Source organism: Centroberyx affinis, unplaced genomic scaffold (assembly GCF_046629955.1).
Source record: "Centroberyx affinis isolate AG114_WGS23_722 - 3 ecotype Tasmania unplaced genomic scaffold, CSIRO-AGI_Caff_v1 ptg001292l_1, whole genome shotgun sequence".
NCBI classification, from domain to species: domain Eukaryota; kingdom Metazoa; phylum Chordata; class Actinopteri; order Beryciformes; family Berycidae; genus Centroberyx; species Centroberyx affinis.
Window position 1 is genome coordinate 312,572 of NW_027279798.1, and position 15,465 is coordinate 328,036.

Sequence of the window (15,465 nt, forward strand, 5' to 3'; positions counted from 1 at the left end):
AATTTAAAGACATCTCCCTGTCTCACAGCACTATCAGTAGCTTACTACGCTCTTAAATATTACAAAAATATATACTGGGACAGTCTCATTGACTCCAGATAAAAAGAAGAAGCGGTCTGTCTGCCTAACGGGATTTAAGCGAAGACGGAAGTTGTTAAAAGTGAATCCTCTCGCTACTGCCCTGCTACTCTTTCTGACCCAGACTGCAGCTGGTACATGTTTGCTAATAAAAACAGCGCTGAGAGTCGATGTTGTAATTTGTTGGCTAATTTTCTTGTTGCTGTTTAAGATACAACGATTTCTAAGTCACATTCTTAACGCAGTGATTCCGTGTAAAAAGTCAGAAGTGTGTTGCCAGGTCTGTGTATCAAAACAGACACCGTTACGACTTTAAGGATGCAGGTGCAAAGAGTCGTGCTCAACTCCCGACCTGGTATGAAGTAAAATAACATTTTTTTCATATCCGAAGATGTTGTCCTCATTTCGTGTCTCTCCGTGCTGTAAATTTACTGAACCCTGGTGGCTAGCGTTTACTTAATTTTGCAAATTCTCTTCATCAAGGTAAAAATGGGGTGCCAGTTCCTGAAAATTTCCGCCTTGAGGAGACGACTTTACCACTTGACCTGAAAGAGGGGGAGGTCCTCGTCCGAACATTTTACCTCTCTGTCGACCCTTACATGGTATTGCATTCAGAACTGACATATTTTGACAACTTTTAGCATCGTTAATTTTACAGACTATGTGGTAAATGAATGTTATCACACGCAACTCTTTTGAATAGACAGTCTGCATTTAAAGTTTTGGTTCAATTAAAAAAAAAAAAACTGGAGGGGAGCCAGTAGGAGCCCACCTGTGGCATCTAACTAAAACTTCCTGCACTCAAGCTATGCAAATTCAGTCAGTCCCACATACGTCAATATAAAATCACAGGAAAAACTCCCTCACCTCCTCCACCATCCCTACTTAACTCCTGCTTTATGATACTTCTCTATCCTCCCCTGCGGCTCTCAGCGATGCCGTCTGAATGAAGACACAGGTGCAGAGTACCTGACTCCATGGGGTCTGTCTGAGTGTGTGGACGGTGGAGGGGTCGGTGTGGTCGAGTCCAGCCGCTGCGGTGCTCTCTCTGAGGGAGATGTGGTCACTTCATTCAACTGGTCTTGGCAGACCCATGACGTTGTAAAAGGAAGTGTCTTACAGAAGGTGAGACTTACTGCTCTCTTTCAGCAGTGGCATGTTTTCTGCTTGAGGGTCCCCAGGTAAATTATGTCAGAATTGCCTTCAAATGTATTGCCAAAAAGGGCGATGCATTTGATAATTTGTGTGGACAACTAGGATGTGTTCTTGTAAAGCTCAATGGATATAATATGTCATTAACAGATCCAGGGTTAGGGGTTCGACTTGGACCATCCTGGCTAAAAAATATATGCACTCATGATACTTTAAAAGCAAACAGCAAATGTTACATTATTACATATGATTTAGGGCTGCAACTAACGATTATTTTCATTGTCGATTAATTTGTCAATTATTTTCTCGATTAATCGATTAGTTGTTTAGTCTATAAAATGTCAGAAAATGGTGAAAAATGTCGATCAGTGTTTCCCAAAGCCCAAGATGATGTTGTTTTGTCCACAACCCAAAGATATTCAGTTTACTGTCATAGAGGAGTAAAGAAACCAGAAAATATTCACATTTAAGAAGCTGGAATCAGAGAATTTTGACTTATTTTTCTTAAAAAGTTACTCAAACCGATTAATCGATTATCAAAATAGTTGGCGATTAATTTAATAGTTGACAACTAATCGATTAATCGTTGCAGCTCTAATATGATTATTATTACCTTATGTTATGCCTTCATTGTTATGCCTTCATTCCCCTGAATTGCACCTGTCAATCTTATTGAACATTTATTATTGAACTTTTTGAATTTCTCATGCCCCGTACTGATAGCACGCTGCATGTAAGAGAAAAGCCATGTATGGATTAGGACTGCAACTAATGATTATTTTCATTATCAATGAATCGACTAATCATTTAGTCTATAAAACTTCAAAAGTAATGACAAATGCCCATCATGTTACCAGAGCCCAAAGTGATGTCTTAAAATTGTTTACTTAGTCTGACCAGCAGCCAAAAAAAAGCATTAATTTTATAATGATATGAAATGGAGAAATGCAAATCTTAGCATTTGTGAAGCTGTAAACAGCAAATATGTGGTATTTTCACTCGATAAATAACTAAAATTATGAATTGATTATCAAAATTATAATCAATTAATTTTATGTAGATTGATTAATCGACTAATCTTTTCAGCACTAGTATGGATATTGATATCAGTTGATATTATCAGTTGTAAACTTTACCCTCTCTCTACTGCAGCTGGACCCACAGTTGGTCGACGGACGCTTGTCCTACTTTTTGGGTGCAGTCGGTATAACGGGCCTCACTGCGCTGCTGGGCATTAGGGAGAAGGGTCATGTGACCAAAGGGGCCAATCAGACCATGGTGGTGAGCGGAGCGGCTGGGGCCTGCGGCTCCATCGCTGGACAGGTACACACAGGAAACTCCACATTTCCACATACCGAAGGGAGAGATCATTCACAAGTCAAAACCAATGGAATATCAGTCAGAGAGAGAAAGGCTGTTTTATTTGATGGGAGGGGCGGAGGGGCTGGATTGTTCAAATATCTGTGATGGTTTTAATGGTTGGAATTTATATTTACCCCTACTGGTGCAGCATGAGGTCACCATTAAAGATGCTCTGTTTTCCATAAAGTAAAAGTAATGTGAGTTCATTTAATGGAGACTTTAAGGTTGTATACTGTGATACTGATAAAATGCATGATGCAAGAAAACAACATTTCTAAAAACTGTAGGTTTTCCACACATTTATCCGCCCATAGACTGACTTGTTTCAGTTATTTATCTTGTAAATCAGTAAAACATTTCAGTGAACCATGCCATTTCTTGAGATGATCTTTGTCTCATTCAAATGTAAGAAAGATGTGAGAAAGATGGTTGATGGTAGGTGATGGAACTATAATTACTACATTTGGGAAATCACACTCGGGGCCGCACATCTGCTCCAGCTAACCATGAACATTAATATTGAGTACTTAGATTAGATCACATGAAAGGAAGTGAAACCCTGACGCTGTTTCCCCAGATCGGCCGTCTGGACGGCTGTGTGAAGGTGGTCGGCGTCTGCGGTTCTGCTGAGAAGTGCAGAGCGTTAGTGGAAGACCTCGGCTTCTCCGCGGCCGTCGACTATCGGCAGGACGACGTTCCCGCTCGGCTGAGGGAGTGCTGCCCGGACGGCGTAGACGTTTACTTCGACAACGTGGGAGGTCCCATCAGCGACACTGTAATAGCACAGGTACTGTATCAGGTGTGTCTGTGTGTGTGCTATTGTGGCGGCATAAAGGCAGGCCCAAAGAGAAACTGTGGATGTTTTTCTTTCATTTTCTGGGGTATTTCTGGCTGGTAAAATGTGTAGATTCTGTGAGGTGTTTTTTCCCCCCTTAAAATTATAAGGGGAAAACCACTATTCAACCTCCAACCACAAATCAGGATATTTTGCATTTACTTAAGGCCCATTCATATCTAGAATGATAACTATAAAGATAACTATAACTATAAATAGATTTAAATCATTGTAAGTAAATAGCATGTCTGTGTTCCCACTACAACAATAACTATAAACAGCCAAAACGATCACTATTGGTTTGGTCTCGGAGTGATTTTTTTGGATGCAGAGACAATGATAAAACATTTTCAACCAATCATAATAAAGTTCTACATTATTTGGACCTGCACACCAGTTGTGTTGAAGAAGTGTTGGCTATGGATCCAGAAGAGCTTCCTCTCTCGCTCCTCATCAGCTTGTGTTGTTTCTTATGAACTCTTTGATCTGACACACTCCCCCCCCCTTCCTCCTCACCCTAAGATGAACCATGGCAGCCATGTGATCCTGTGCGGTCAGATCTCCCAGTACAACAAGGACGTGCCTTACCCTCCGCCCCTGAGCGAGGAGACACAGGAGGTGCTGCGAAGCAAGAGCATCACCCGGGAGCGATTCATGGTGCTGAACTACATGGAGAAAACAGAGGCCGCCCTCCTCCAGCTCAGCCAGTGGGTTAAATCAGGCCAAATCAAGGTAAGGAGGAGATGAAGATGATGATGATGATGATGATGTGTGGGCAGCTGAGTCCTTATTCACTCACATGCCTCTTGCTCTTCTCTACCTTTGTTATTTATGTTGTCATTTTGTTTCCATTTTTTTTAGGTCCTGGAAACAGTGGTGAGCGGCATTGAGAATATGGGAGGTACGTGTGTTTTTAAATCTAGCGTTCGTCTCTATTTGTGTGACTATTTGTTATTTGGCCTTGCGATGAGCAGCAGAATGTCTGTAGTGGGAGTTAAATGATTTTCTCATTTTCTTGCAGTGGCATTTTGCTCCATGATGAAAGGTGGAAACGTCGGCAAGCAAATTATAAAGTTATCAGAGTGAAGGAAATGACTTCTCCTCCAGTAGAGACCGCACTCACTAAAGGCCTTGGGAAATAAACGCACCGCTGCCTTTCTATCACCGCTATTAACATGAAGTTAATGAACCCGGGGAAGATATTGCATTGATTTGTTGATAACAATTATTAATATTTTATTACCATTTGAAGGCTATAAATGAAAAATCATATAATGTTCTCTGAAATTATGTTCTTGAGAATAATAAAATGATCTTTGAAGAGTGCTTGAAAGTCAGAAAAGTCTTGAATTTTTAATACTTATTAACTTAATTTTTTTTAATTGGTACTGTAGTCAAATGGAAGAAAAGCAGAATATTGCAGTACTGAATCACTATATTTGGTGTATTACACGACAGTATGTATTGCAGTATTATGTCATGGCTCAGGTCAGCGTTTGTGCATTTTTCTCTTAATTCTCCATTATGATAATGGAATTGCAATACAAGTTTTATGTGATGATGATGTAGAGACAAACACAGAATATGATTTACTGTAATGAACAATTTATTTCACAGCACTATAAACCATTAACAAAATAAAATCGTGGTTTGCTCTCATTTCAGTTGTCACAATAAAAAGATGTGGCCGGTGTAAAATCATCTATTCATTCATATACTTAACTATGGTAACACAGGAGGGGATGCAGAGCAAGTCAAGTAAACACCAGTACATCAACTATATTGCTTGTCAAGAGACGTACTGGTGGTTAACCATGAGGAGAAAATGTGTCTAACAGAGCAAAAACAGCCAAACTTTGATTTTCTCATGGTGAACAATCAACCAGTGTACAGTACGAAACAATTAGAACCAGCTTCTACTTCATTTACCATAGTCATCAGTGAATTTGGATTGTGATATCAATGAGCTTTCGAGCTTATCTCATCAAGACAAACTTTTGGTGCTTTTATGCAAAAAGAAAGAAACAAAAAAAAAAGTCCCATGCATAATTTGAAAGTGAAAAGTGAAAGTGAGGTAAAAAGCACATTAAGAAAAATGCGGCTCAGTCGTCCCCCTTTACCCTCCAAATCCATTCAATACTGCCCCCTAGTGGATGTGTCCCGTAGCTTGAGAGAGGTACTGAGCATCATTATAGAGAAGATCAGTTTTTTGCTCCCCAAAAACAACAAATTCATTAATTCAAGATATCTGTCTTAACACTGGAAATATACACATGGTGCTGCTCTCGTACAGATGGAAAAGTACACACACTTGCCTAAGCAGAGGCAAAAAAGTTATCTTGTTGCATGAATTAAACCATGGTAGACGCGAGTGCAAATTATTGCTCAGTGTGCATGATTTTTGTATTTTAGACACTAACAAAGTCCTAATATTGAAACTCTTGGCTTATCGCTGCACCGAGCAATTCTTCTGCACTAGGAATGGTTTAAGAAACACCGGGATTTAACTTTTTTTACATCTTTGCTTCTGTGAAAACACCAGATGAGTGTGGTTCCCCCGTACATATTTGAATCAGTTTTGTTCTTGTGGAACCGGGGCACCTGCCGCTATCGACTAGAAAGGACTGAAGTAGAGTGCAACAGACTCTGTCTACTGCTCTCACACCGTCACAAATAGGAAGTTACATTCTGCACAGTCGGGACAAACACGACTTCACACACAATAGCTGTCAAATTAAAACTTCAAAAAGCAGGGAATGCCTTCACCTTTTCCTAAGCAGACTCGCTGCGAGGGAGGGCTAGCCTCCCGGGCGAGGAATGCCCAGTACCAGTGCAGAGATATAACATAAGGGGAGGGAGGGAGGGGAGGGGAGGGGAGGGGGGTAAATAAATCACACAATACAATCAGAATAAATAAATAAAACAGCATAGTACAGGATCATCGCATTTCACCACAGCTATATCACATTCATTTCTTTTTTTTTTTTTAAAGCCACCACACATCTCGATTGTTCAACATGGTTTAAGTTCACTGAGCTACTGTGGAGTATAAAAACATTGTCGTATTTGTCAGTTCCTGAAATACTACTGGGACCAGCCTATTGTTCAAGTGCTCACATTCCTGAGAAACAAACAGCTGCTTTCTATAGTGACGTCAGAAGGAGCATGAAAAGTCAGGCCTGCTTCTCCGTGTCTGTGTGAAAATTGGCATTACAACAAGTTCAGAACCCAATAATTGTACAAAAATGTGCAGGGCTACAGTATATACGAATGTCTCTATTTTGATATGACCATTCCAATGTGAATATTGAGAACAGTAATTAGTGGCAGTTCAGCTATGTGCAAAGGAATTTAATGTTTTGTTGTTTTTTTTTTGTTTTTTTTTGTTTTTGTACACACACTTTCACTCATAAACTACTCGTACATGAATTAACTACTTGTTTGATTCATAATGTATTTCCTGTATTCATGTGTAGAGAGCACAAGTTCAAAATATGAGAATGATCATTTAGGCGGCGGCATTGTCATCTCCACCAAAGGGACTTCCACACTTTCTCAATCACGGGTGTTTTAGGCCTGTGTAGGGGGGAAAAAGCTCATAGAAAAATGCGGTGCACTCCTTTCTCCTGCAAAAGGATTTTTGTGTAGGAAGGTAAACATGGGGGGGGGGTTTGGCACATCCAGCCTTCATCAGTGAATGGATGGGTTTTAAGGGGGGGGGGTAAAAGGTAATATCTTTCTTATTCATCCTTTGGCAGTGGTGAAGTGGCAGTTGGCCAAGGCAACACTTCCAAAAAGTGCTAAAGCTCAAGTCAATGAGTCAGCTTAAACCACAGCAGAATACAGCTCTTATATACTGTCAACTGCAGCATACGTTGGACTAGTCCTCACATAGCTGAAATAGGCTATATAACCCTCATTGTATCCATGTTTTTTTTTTTTTTTTTACACTGTACACATTGCTATGAATATGGCCAGAAATGTGCTCACCGGTGCTCTACGATAACATGCATATTAAATAAACAATACTATCTAGAAACAGGATAGTGAGTGATGTAAAGTGGCTTTGGAAGGAAGAGCGAAAGAGAAGGAGGGGTTTGCTGTGTGGGGAAAACCGTCTGAGGCGTGTCAGGGTGGAGAGAGACGGCAAAATACAACCGTGAGTCAGGCTCGACGCAGTGCAATTACTGTCAAGAGGGAGAGCCGCTCTTGCTGTTGTCACGGAGTTGAGGGGCGGGGCCTGTCCAGGCGCGGTAGACCAATAGCAGGCTGAGCCCTAGTGCCCACGTGCGAACCGGAGACAGGAAAAAGGCCACGGGGCCGTAGGTCTCCAGGAGGAAGTAGCAGGAGTAGGCCTGCCAGGTGAGCAGCAGCAGCATGGACAGGTGGAGCGCCAGAGTCCGCCAGCGGCAGCCCGGCCGCAGGAAGTGGGAACGGAAGGTGTTGCCGCGGCAACGCTGATGGAGGCTCCAGCAGAGGTAACAGGTGAGGGGCATGTTGAAGAACACCAGCTGGCAGGGAGAAGAGGTGGGGAGGAGATGAGGAGTTAGTCGTTTACTTTCACAGTTAAATGAGATCAGTTGACTTCTCGGTCCTTAAGATAAGATGAAGCTTTAATAATCATCGAGAGGAAATTAAGCTGTTGCAAATAGTACTAGGACACAGCAAGGAAACAACAGAAGACAGATAAGAATATAACAAAAGGGTGTTATATAGACATAGCAAATGACAGTTTGAACACTAGAACACATTAAGTAGAAATGTATGAATGGAAGTATGAAAAGGTATGGATTAAGAGGGTGTGAAAATACCAGCATTAGTAGCAGTAGAACTTATTGAGAAAAACAAAACAAATGAAAGAAATATAAGAGAAATACATAAAATATATATAAATATATACAAATATATAACAAATTAAGTAAAAAAAAAAGAAAATATATGCAATATTTAACAAATTTGGGAAAAATTAGTGCATGAAGAAAACAATATATATACACAAATGTGTCTATTCACATAAGCACGGTTACAGAGGGCCATACATATGCAAAGAAAGCATCTAGGTGTACAGACATGCTGAATAATTTATTTAAAAAAACAAAACGCTTTCTTACTTGAACAACTCCAACAACATAAGTGAGGCTGCCCTCCAGGAAGTGTCCATCGATGAACACCCCGAAGGCGAAGCAGGCGCCGCTGTGCCCGTCTATCAGCTCTCCTACGAACCACGGACCTGCAGGAGGACAGGGTGAGCCAACACAGGGTGTTTTAACAATACCATATTACAATACCATACCACACTAAATATCATAGCATCCAGTGGTGAAAAGTAACTAAGTACATTTACTCAAGTACTGTACTTAAGTAAAATTTTGAGGTACTTGTACTTTACTTGAGTATTTCCATTTTATGCTACTTTGTACTTATACTCCACTACATGGAAATATTGTACTTTTTACTAATAGCATTGTTATAGATTAGACTACCCAAAAGTATAGCTAAATTGTTAAGATTAGCTTCACGTTGACAATTTTAAAATGCTGCTTACATGTACATGTATGTCAATAAATCAGTATTAATATTCCAATAATTTATGAAAAACATAACTCTCTAAAAGGGGACAGTTTGCATAATGAGTACGTTTACTTTGATACTCTAAGTACATTGTGCTGCCAATACTTATGTACTTTTACTTAAGTAAGATTTTGAATGCAGGACTTTTACTTGTAATGGAGTATCTTTACATTGTTGTATTTTACTTTTACTTAAGTAAAAGATCTCAGTACTTCTTCCACCACTGATAGCATCTCGGATAGTAGAGAAAACTACTTGCTCATCAATATTCAAATAGTTGAAACAGATCATAGGGAATGCTAATCTGTCTTGTGCTTACAATCTTTAGAGTTCGGACATTGGGATGCATCGTTTGTTGTTTATTTAATAATGCTGCCATACCCAAACTTTGGTTCAACGGAACAACAACTTATGATACTACAATATCTCAAAATCTTTAATATCATAGATATTGTACAGTTTTGGTATCACAATACTATGTTCAAAGTGAAGGAGTGTGCAGCCTGAACACAAGACAGAGACAGAGACAGACAGCAGTTCACCCACCTAAGGCTGTGCACAGGTTGAACAGCAGGAGAGAGTAGTAGAAGGTGTCCATTTTACTGACCAGGTGGAGCGACATGCACGCTTGAGAGGTCAACCCTGTAGATGCTAGAGAAAAAGAGCAGAAATGGGTAAGTAAAGAAAACAGAATAATTACTGTAGGTCAAATAACTACACATACATCAAAGTAAAATGCAGTCTTGAAAAGAGCAAGTCTCCAATTTGGTTTCTTCTGGGCATTGTCCACAATCAGACTCTGCGGACTACATGTGAGTGTAATGTCAATGGAACTGCAATGCGATCGCGTGTAAATAAAGAGACATTTTGATGCGTGAGTCGTCAGTGTCGGCTAACCTCTGCCGGAGGGAACACGCAGGAACCTGAAGACCAGCAGCACACCAATGTTCAGCAGCATCGTGACAACAAAGGCCACCCGGCCCAGGATGTAGTGGTCTGTGAGGAGGATGAAGGACTGCACGAAACCAAAGCTGGGAGTCAGGTCCTCCTCCAGAGTGAACTGCTGCTCCCGCACCGTCGACCGGCCTGCCGAGTCCTGAACACACACACATGGACACACACATAGACATACAACGATGATAAAGGCAGCAGACTGTTAACTACATAAATGTGATTAATTCTACATTTTGCATTTCGTTGATGTTCTTGTCCAGAGCAACTTAAAATGACACAACAGTAGAATAGGCTTAAATTCCTAGAGCACACCTACATCTTTAATGGGAAGACAAATGCTGGGAAGATGGATGCTGTACCAACCTCCACTTTAACACTAACGGTGTGCAGCCCAGTGAGGTAGAGAGAAGGGTCCCATAGCACGACATACAGAGGGCCTCCAGCAGAGTGGCCTTTCCCCAACAGCTCACCATCTACGCTCACATGCACCGCTGTGATTGGAGCCTCGGAGAAGGCCAAGATCCTATGGAGACACAGGAGAAAAAAAAATGGTTAGAATATGTAGAATCTGATGAAGACAATCTCATCATGTGTTTGTTCTCTGTAGTTTTTAATCTGTATTTATGTCTCTGTGTAGCACTTTGTGATGAACAAAACCTCTTTTGTTAAGTTATAAAAGGGACAGAAGAAGGAAAACAGAAAACTAAAGTGGGAATTAATAGGAGTGTTTTGCCCAAAAGCCTAAAATGCAGAAAGCCAGAAAATTCTCATCCCCAAACAAGCAATATTGGGAGACAAATCATTCACAAACAGACTAATATGATATGATGACAGGTGTTCTATAAAGCTGAGTGTATGGCACATGTAGCGGAGTAGGTGAGGGAGTTGAGGATTCAGGACAACACACACAGCACAGACACCTGATGTGCGTCGATCTCCGTATTCGCCCCAGTGGCTCCACTCCGGGATGCAGGTACTGCGCCTCCTTGGGGTTGGTGATGAGCACTGCAGGCCACTGCTCAAACCTCAGGTCAGAGAAACTCAGCAGGTCATGATCGAAGGCCAGAACTCTGTACCTGGAAAAAGAGAATGGGAATGTACTGAGCACAACGGAACAACGGACAACGGAAGCAGTAAGAGAGAGGGAAAGAAAGAGTTTGTTATGATTTTGTCTTACCTGCGGTTGTCCATCCAGTCGCCCAGCTCCAGCTCCAGGGTGCCTCGGGGGTGTCGGCTGTGGAGGACGGGCATCAGGCCCCCCAGAGTGTGCAGGTGGCCACACAGATAGGCAACAGCAGAGCTAAACATGAAGGGAACAGTCCAAGTATTCAAAATGAGGCAGGCTAATCAAATTGGTCTAGTAATTACATTTCCAACAATGCAGAATAACAGCATTATCGTTAAAAATACTTCAAACAGAAATACTGATCCTAAAAAAAACATGTTACATGACCATAAAGACTTAACAAAGACTTGTCTCAGATCATCACTCCTATTTTAAGATACTCAACATGATGAAATTAGCTGCCAGTCAAGTGCTGCTGTCCTCTGGCTATAGGTGCTGCATTTTTCTATTCTGGCAGATTACCAACCATGATTTTTTAGGTTCTATTCTAAAAATCTAGCTTGCTGGTAAAAAGGCAAAGGCTGTTGAATTTTTGGAAAATGGCCAGACAAAAAAAAAAGAAGTTTGTTCCCCAGCCAGTTTATGAATACTGGCCCAGGATCCCACACGCGCTCCTCTCTTACCTCATCATCTCCCGGACTCCTGGAGAGGGTGAGATGACAGTGGAGGTGGTGTAGTGGCCAAACCAGATGGACTGGTTGCTTTTCAGACTCTCAGCTCTGAACGTGGCCAGCAAGTCCATTTGAGTCTGTACGACGTTGAAAAAGGGAACATTATTAAATGAATTTTATTAAATCAACATTCCATTACTTTCATCAATCATTGTGTAACTCCTTCTATTGATTTAAGGTCAGAAAGACTGATGGCGAGCTAATTTTCATTTTAGAAAGTTAGAATTTAGAGCACTCATTCATCACATAATATAGTCAAGTATCACCATATGTTCTAGTGTTGAAGCTGTGTATGTTTATAATACCCCAATTTGCTCTTCTACATTTTTCTTTGGTGTCTGGTAACTATTTCCTGCTTCATTGGCCAATTTCATCTGATGTTGTAACACAAAATGTAAATAGGAATTTTGTTTTTTTTTGCAAAGCCCTCTGAGATTCACATAAGTGTAAGCATTTCACCAGAGGGGTCTGAGTGCAGGGGATTAAACAGATCCAAGTGAATAAATGATTGACCCAATAATTACAGTGTTTTTGCTGCTTTGTGAACCTTGTCATAAATTCAGTGAATGGATGTTTTCTGCATTACCTAATCATCTGTCCAGAGAAGCTGCTAGAGAGGCATACCTGGTTGAGAATACCGAAGAAATTATACGGCCTCTTGGGTCCTGGAGTGAGGGTGGCGTCCGCGCAGATGAAGGAGTAGTTGCCAAAGGGAGTTTTGTGAACATAGTGGAAAGAGCCCACTTTCTGATTGGCGGAGTACTTTCTGGAGAGAAATGAGGGAAGTGAAAGTTAGCAACAAGATACAGAAGTTTGGGACACAGCCAGTAGCTACTATCCTAATAGAGCCCTGAGATAATCTAATGCATGAATTAATGAATGAGGAACGCACAAGAGAGGGGATTTGTCTTGCAGAAAATGACCACAACATTAAGAATATTAAGCAGACAAGAGATCAATCAGCATTAAGAGTAACAGCAAAGGCACATAAAGCATAATTTGTGTCAAAAGACAGAAGAGGCAGTCTGTCCATGTAGACCGTGCTTCTATTTTGGGCCTCAGATAGCTCAGACAGCTTGGATTAATGTCAATAAATAGGTCTGCTACTACTCATGTTTCACAGGCAGGCAGCCCACTATAGAGGCAAGGCACTGTGATCGACTTTACACCCAGCTTGAGAGCCTGACATGCGGGAGCAGGCTCTGAATGGATGAACTCAGACTACATGTCACTTCAGTGCATTGATTGTGGTACTGACCATACCATACTGACCTGTAATAATTGTTGATGCTGTCCAATGACATAATGTTGAAGGCATCTGTCAGGAGAAATGAAACAATTATGATACTGGGCAGCATGTTCAAGCACGATGATGGGTAAACAAGAGGTCAGTGACAGTTGAGTGGTATGAGCTTCACTGTGAAGGGCCAGACTAATGTCTAATGAACAGCCTCCCACGGGATGGCGCACATTTAATTCCGGGATCACATTTCCTCATATTACTGCAAGACATCGAACAAAACCAGCCATTACCAGAAAACAGACGAACTGATGAACTCACAGGACACACATCAACAACTGTGATCGATAATAGCTGAATATCTGATAGAGAATCCCTGCAGATTCAATATCATAGATTTTTTTTTTTGGACAGTTACAAAGTGGGGATATCTTGTTCCACATCTAATAGCTCGCGATCCAATAACAGAGGGGAAAGCAGTGAGGAGGAGGAGGAGGAGGCTGACTTCCTCTGATGCTAAAATACACCACAGTTAATGGGTTCTTTCCATCCTCTAATACACTTTACATTCTCAGATGTTTCAGTTCAACCAGTGAATTTGGCAACATTACACAGGGGAGAAGATGCCAAGTGCTGCGGTTTAGTCACCATGATTTCCACGGATGTCAATCCACCTAGTGCGCTCCATCACACGCGACCTCTTCAGCACATTGTGGTAGGCCTGCCACTCCACCTCGTGCTGAAGGGAACCCACCTTACTCTCCGTTTTAGCGTCCGTCAGATCTCCTGCGGTGGGGAAAAGGACACATTGAGATTTGAGAGACGATGTGGCATCAAGGAACAAACCATGTGACACACGAATGGCAAAAAAAGACATGGCTTGGACTGCAGGGAGATGACAGCCACACCCACTTTACAATGAAATTCAACCAGTTAAGGATCAGGGGAATTACCTGTCGCAAGCACTAGAGCTGGTTTAATCACTTCGATGGTGTCAGTGCAGAACTTTTCAAAATCTGGAATGCGTCTTGGGTCATGAAATCGGCTAATATGGATGTCAGACACCTTGAATCAGACACAAAGACCAGAATCAGGGTTAATAATCAACAAGGTGTCTATTTTGACATGTAATGACAGTGATGACATGAGGAGAGAGGTTAGAAATTATCACAGATCTGGCATGTGTGCACTCTTTTTTTATTACAGGCATTACCCAGACTGCATATTACAACAGAGTTCAAAGTCTGACTACTACTTATGTTTCACCTGTTTTCATGGCACTGACACAGATGGCTGGTCAGTGACCTCATTCAGTCAATCATTCAGCAAGAGTTCAGTGGGCAACCCACCTTACCTACAACAATACCAAGCCAGTGGCACATATTCTACTGATGTTAAAGTCACAGCAGTGTGAGGATCTATCTAATACAGAAATGCCGATTGCATCTGGGCTGCAGTCATCTCATAATGGTTGACAGCTTACAAGACTAGCTAGCAAGACAGAATAACACCTCACCTGTATAAACCAGAATATATTATCCAGCTCGCCGCCGGGGAATGGTGGAAAACTCCCCTTGGATTCATCTCCATCACCGGCAGCGAGGCGCTGAACACTCCGTTTAGGGTGCCAAGCCGTGTCGTAGCTTTCCAGCACCCAGGAGGTGATGCACGCCAGGGCCAGTCCAAGGATAACCAGCGCGCCGAACAGCCTCAGCATCCTCCTGTAGTGGCGACAGAGCGGGCTAGCTGCTGCTGTCCCGGACAGAAAAGCTAGCTATTGCTGGGACTAACTAAGGGAAGGGCACGAAGCAGACTAACATTAACTACGGGTCTAGCGGACAAGCTAGCTACATGGCTCAGAGGTAAGAGTCAGACCGTGGCTGCTGCTTCCATCGCCGCCAAGAGAGATGCATTGAGGTACGATCTTCATTCACGGATCCGTCCAGCTGCCTTCAGAGGCGGAGGAGGTAGCTGGCTAGCTTGCTAGCTACCTACCAACACCGACCGGTTGGATGTGGAAACGTCATCACTTGATGTGACAGCAGGAGGAAATAGTGAGCTCCCACTCTGACAATATTTCCGGGCACCACAAAATGCAGACCAGTATTAGCTCTAAATATATTGGCGTTAATTGGAAAGTTGTGAGATTGTGCTTTTGTTGCAGATATTTTCAAAATTGTGATTATCTACAAACAAATGCTTATTTGGGTCAAATTGCACCCAAGCCGAAACAACTGGTAACATCTAGAGCTTAATTTACATTTTTGTAACGAGTAGTTTTTGAAACAACATCAAGACTGCACAAAATCGGCTATGCTCATGCTCTCCCTGCTTAACCCAAAGGTTTAATGCCCACTTTTACATACAGATCGGAAGATGGAGCAGTTTTTTTTATTACTGTGTGTGTCATCATCCCGATACACCAGCTTTGGCTTGATGCCGCCTCCCAGAAGTCTTTGCGAGAAGTGTCTGTGTT

At 41.8% G+C, this 15,465-nt stretch overlaps 2 protein-coding genes across 5 annotated transcripts; one reads left to right on the forward strand and one right to left on the reverse strand.

The window, feature by feature from the left end:
• The first annotated feature begins 228 nt into the window (after positions 1-228).
• ptgr2 (prostaglandin reductase 2) lies at positions 229-7,143 on the forward strand. 3 transcript variants are annotated; one of them, XM_071525413.1, is made up of 8 exons: positions 229-433; positions 562-680; positions 1,012-1,203; positions 2,383-2,553; positions 3,170-3,379; positions 3,950-4,159; positions 4,289-4,328; positions 4,449-7,143. In XM_071525413.1, exons 1-8 carry the CDS (start codon positions 397-399, stop codon positions 4,511-4,513), a joined length of 1,044 nt encoding a protein of 347 aa, XP_071381514.1. In that variant the 5' UTR covers positions 229-396; the 3' UTR covers positions 4,514-7,143. The 3 variants fall into 3 exon arrangements, with proteins under 3 accessions (XP_071381514.1, XP_071381517.1, XP_071381515.1); XM_071525416.1 differs by lacking the exon at positions 3,170-3,379; XM_071525414.1 differs by lacking the exon at positions 2,383-2,553.
• A 38-nt stretch (positions 7,144-7,181) lies between these two features.
• tmem62 (transmembrane protein 62) lies at positions 7,182-14,902 on the reverse strand. Of its 2 annotated transcripts, XM_071525422.1 has the most exons (14): positions 14,865-14,902; positions 14,506-14,710; positions 13,943-14,054; positions 13,638-13,775; positions 13,022-13,067; positions 12,374-12,515; positions 11,702-11,826; positions 11,130-11,252; positions 10,873-11,028; positions 10,316-10,475; positions 9,896-10,094; positions 9,545-9,640; positions 8,539-8,657; positions 7,182-7,938 (listed from the first exon to the last, which is right to left on the reverse strand). In XM_071525422.1, exons 1-14 carry the CDS (start codon positions 14,900-14,902, stop codon positions 7,618-7,620), a joined length of 1,980 nt encoding a protein of 659 aa, XP_071381523.1. In that variant the 3' UTR covers positions 7,182-7,617. The 2 variants fall into 2 exon arrangements, with proteins under 2 accessions (XP_071381523.1, XP_071381524.1); XM_071525423.1 differs by lacking the exon at positions 14,865-14,902 and having other exon boundaries at positions 9,545-9,649; positions 14,506-14,706.
• Between the last annotated feature and the right edge of the window lie 563 nt (positions 14,903-15,465).

What these genes read in the sequence shown, in the direction of transcription:
- ptgr2 (XM_071525413.1), top strand. Translation starts at nt 397, where the DNA reads ATGCAGGTGCAAAGAGTCGTGCTCAACTCCCGACCTG. An exon ending in CGTGCTCAACTCCCGACCTG is followed by an intron (nt 434 to 561) that starts GTATGAAGTAAA and finishes CTCTTCATCAAG; the next exon opens with GTAAAAATGGGGTGCCAGTT. An exon ending in CGGCATTGAGAATATGGGAG is followed by an intron (nt 4,329 to 4,448) that starts GTACGTGTGTTT and finishes ATTTTCTTGCAG; the next exon opens with TGGCATTTTGCTCCATGATG.
- tmem62 (XM_071525422.1), bottom strand. Translation starts at nt 14,902, where the DNA reads ATGCATCTCTCTTGGCGGCGATGGAAGCAGCAGCCACG. An exon ending in CCGTTAGTGTTAAAGTGGAG is followed by an intron (nt 10,095 to 10,315) that starts GTTGGTACAGCA and finishes GTGTGTGTTCAG; the next exon opens with GACTCGGCAGGCCGGTCGAC. An exon ending in ATGTTGTTGGAGTTGTTCAA is followed by an intron (nt 7,939 to 8,538) that starts GTAAGAAAGCGT and finishes TCTCCCTGCCAG; the next exon opens with CTGGTGTTCTTCAACATGCC.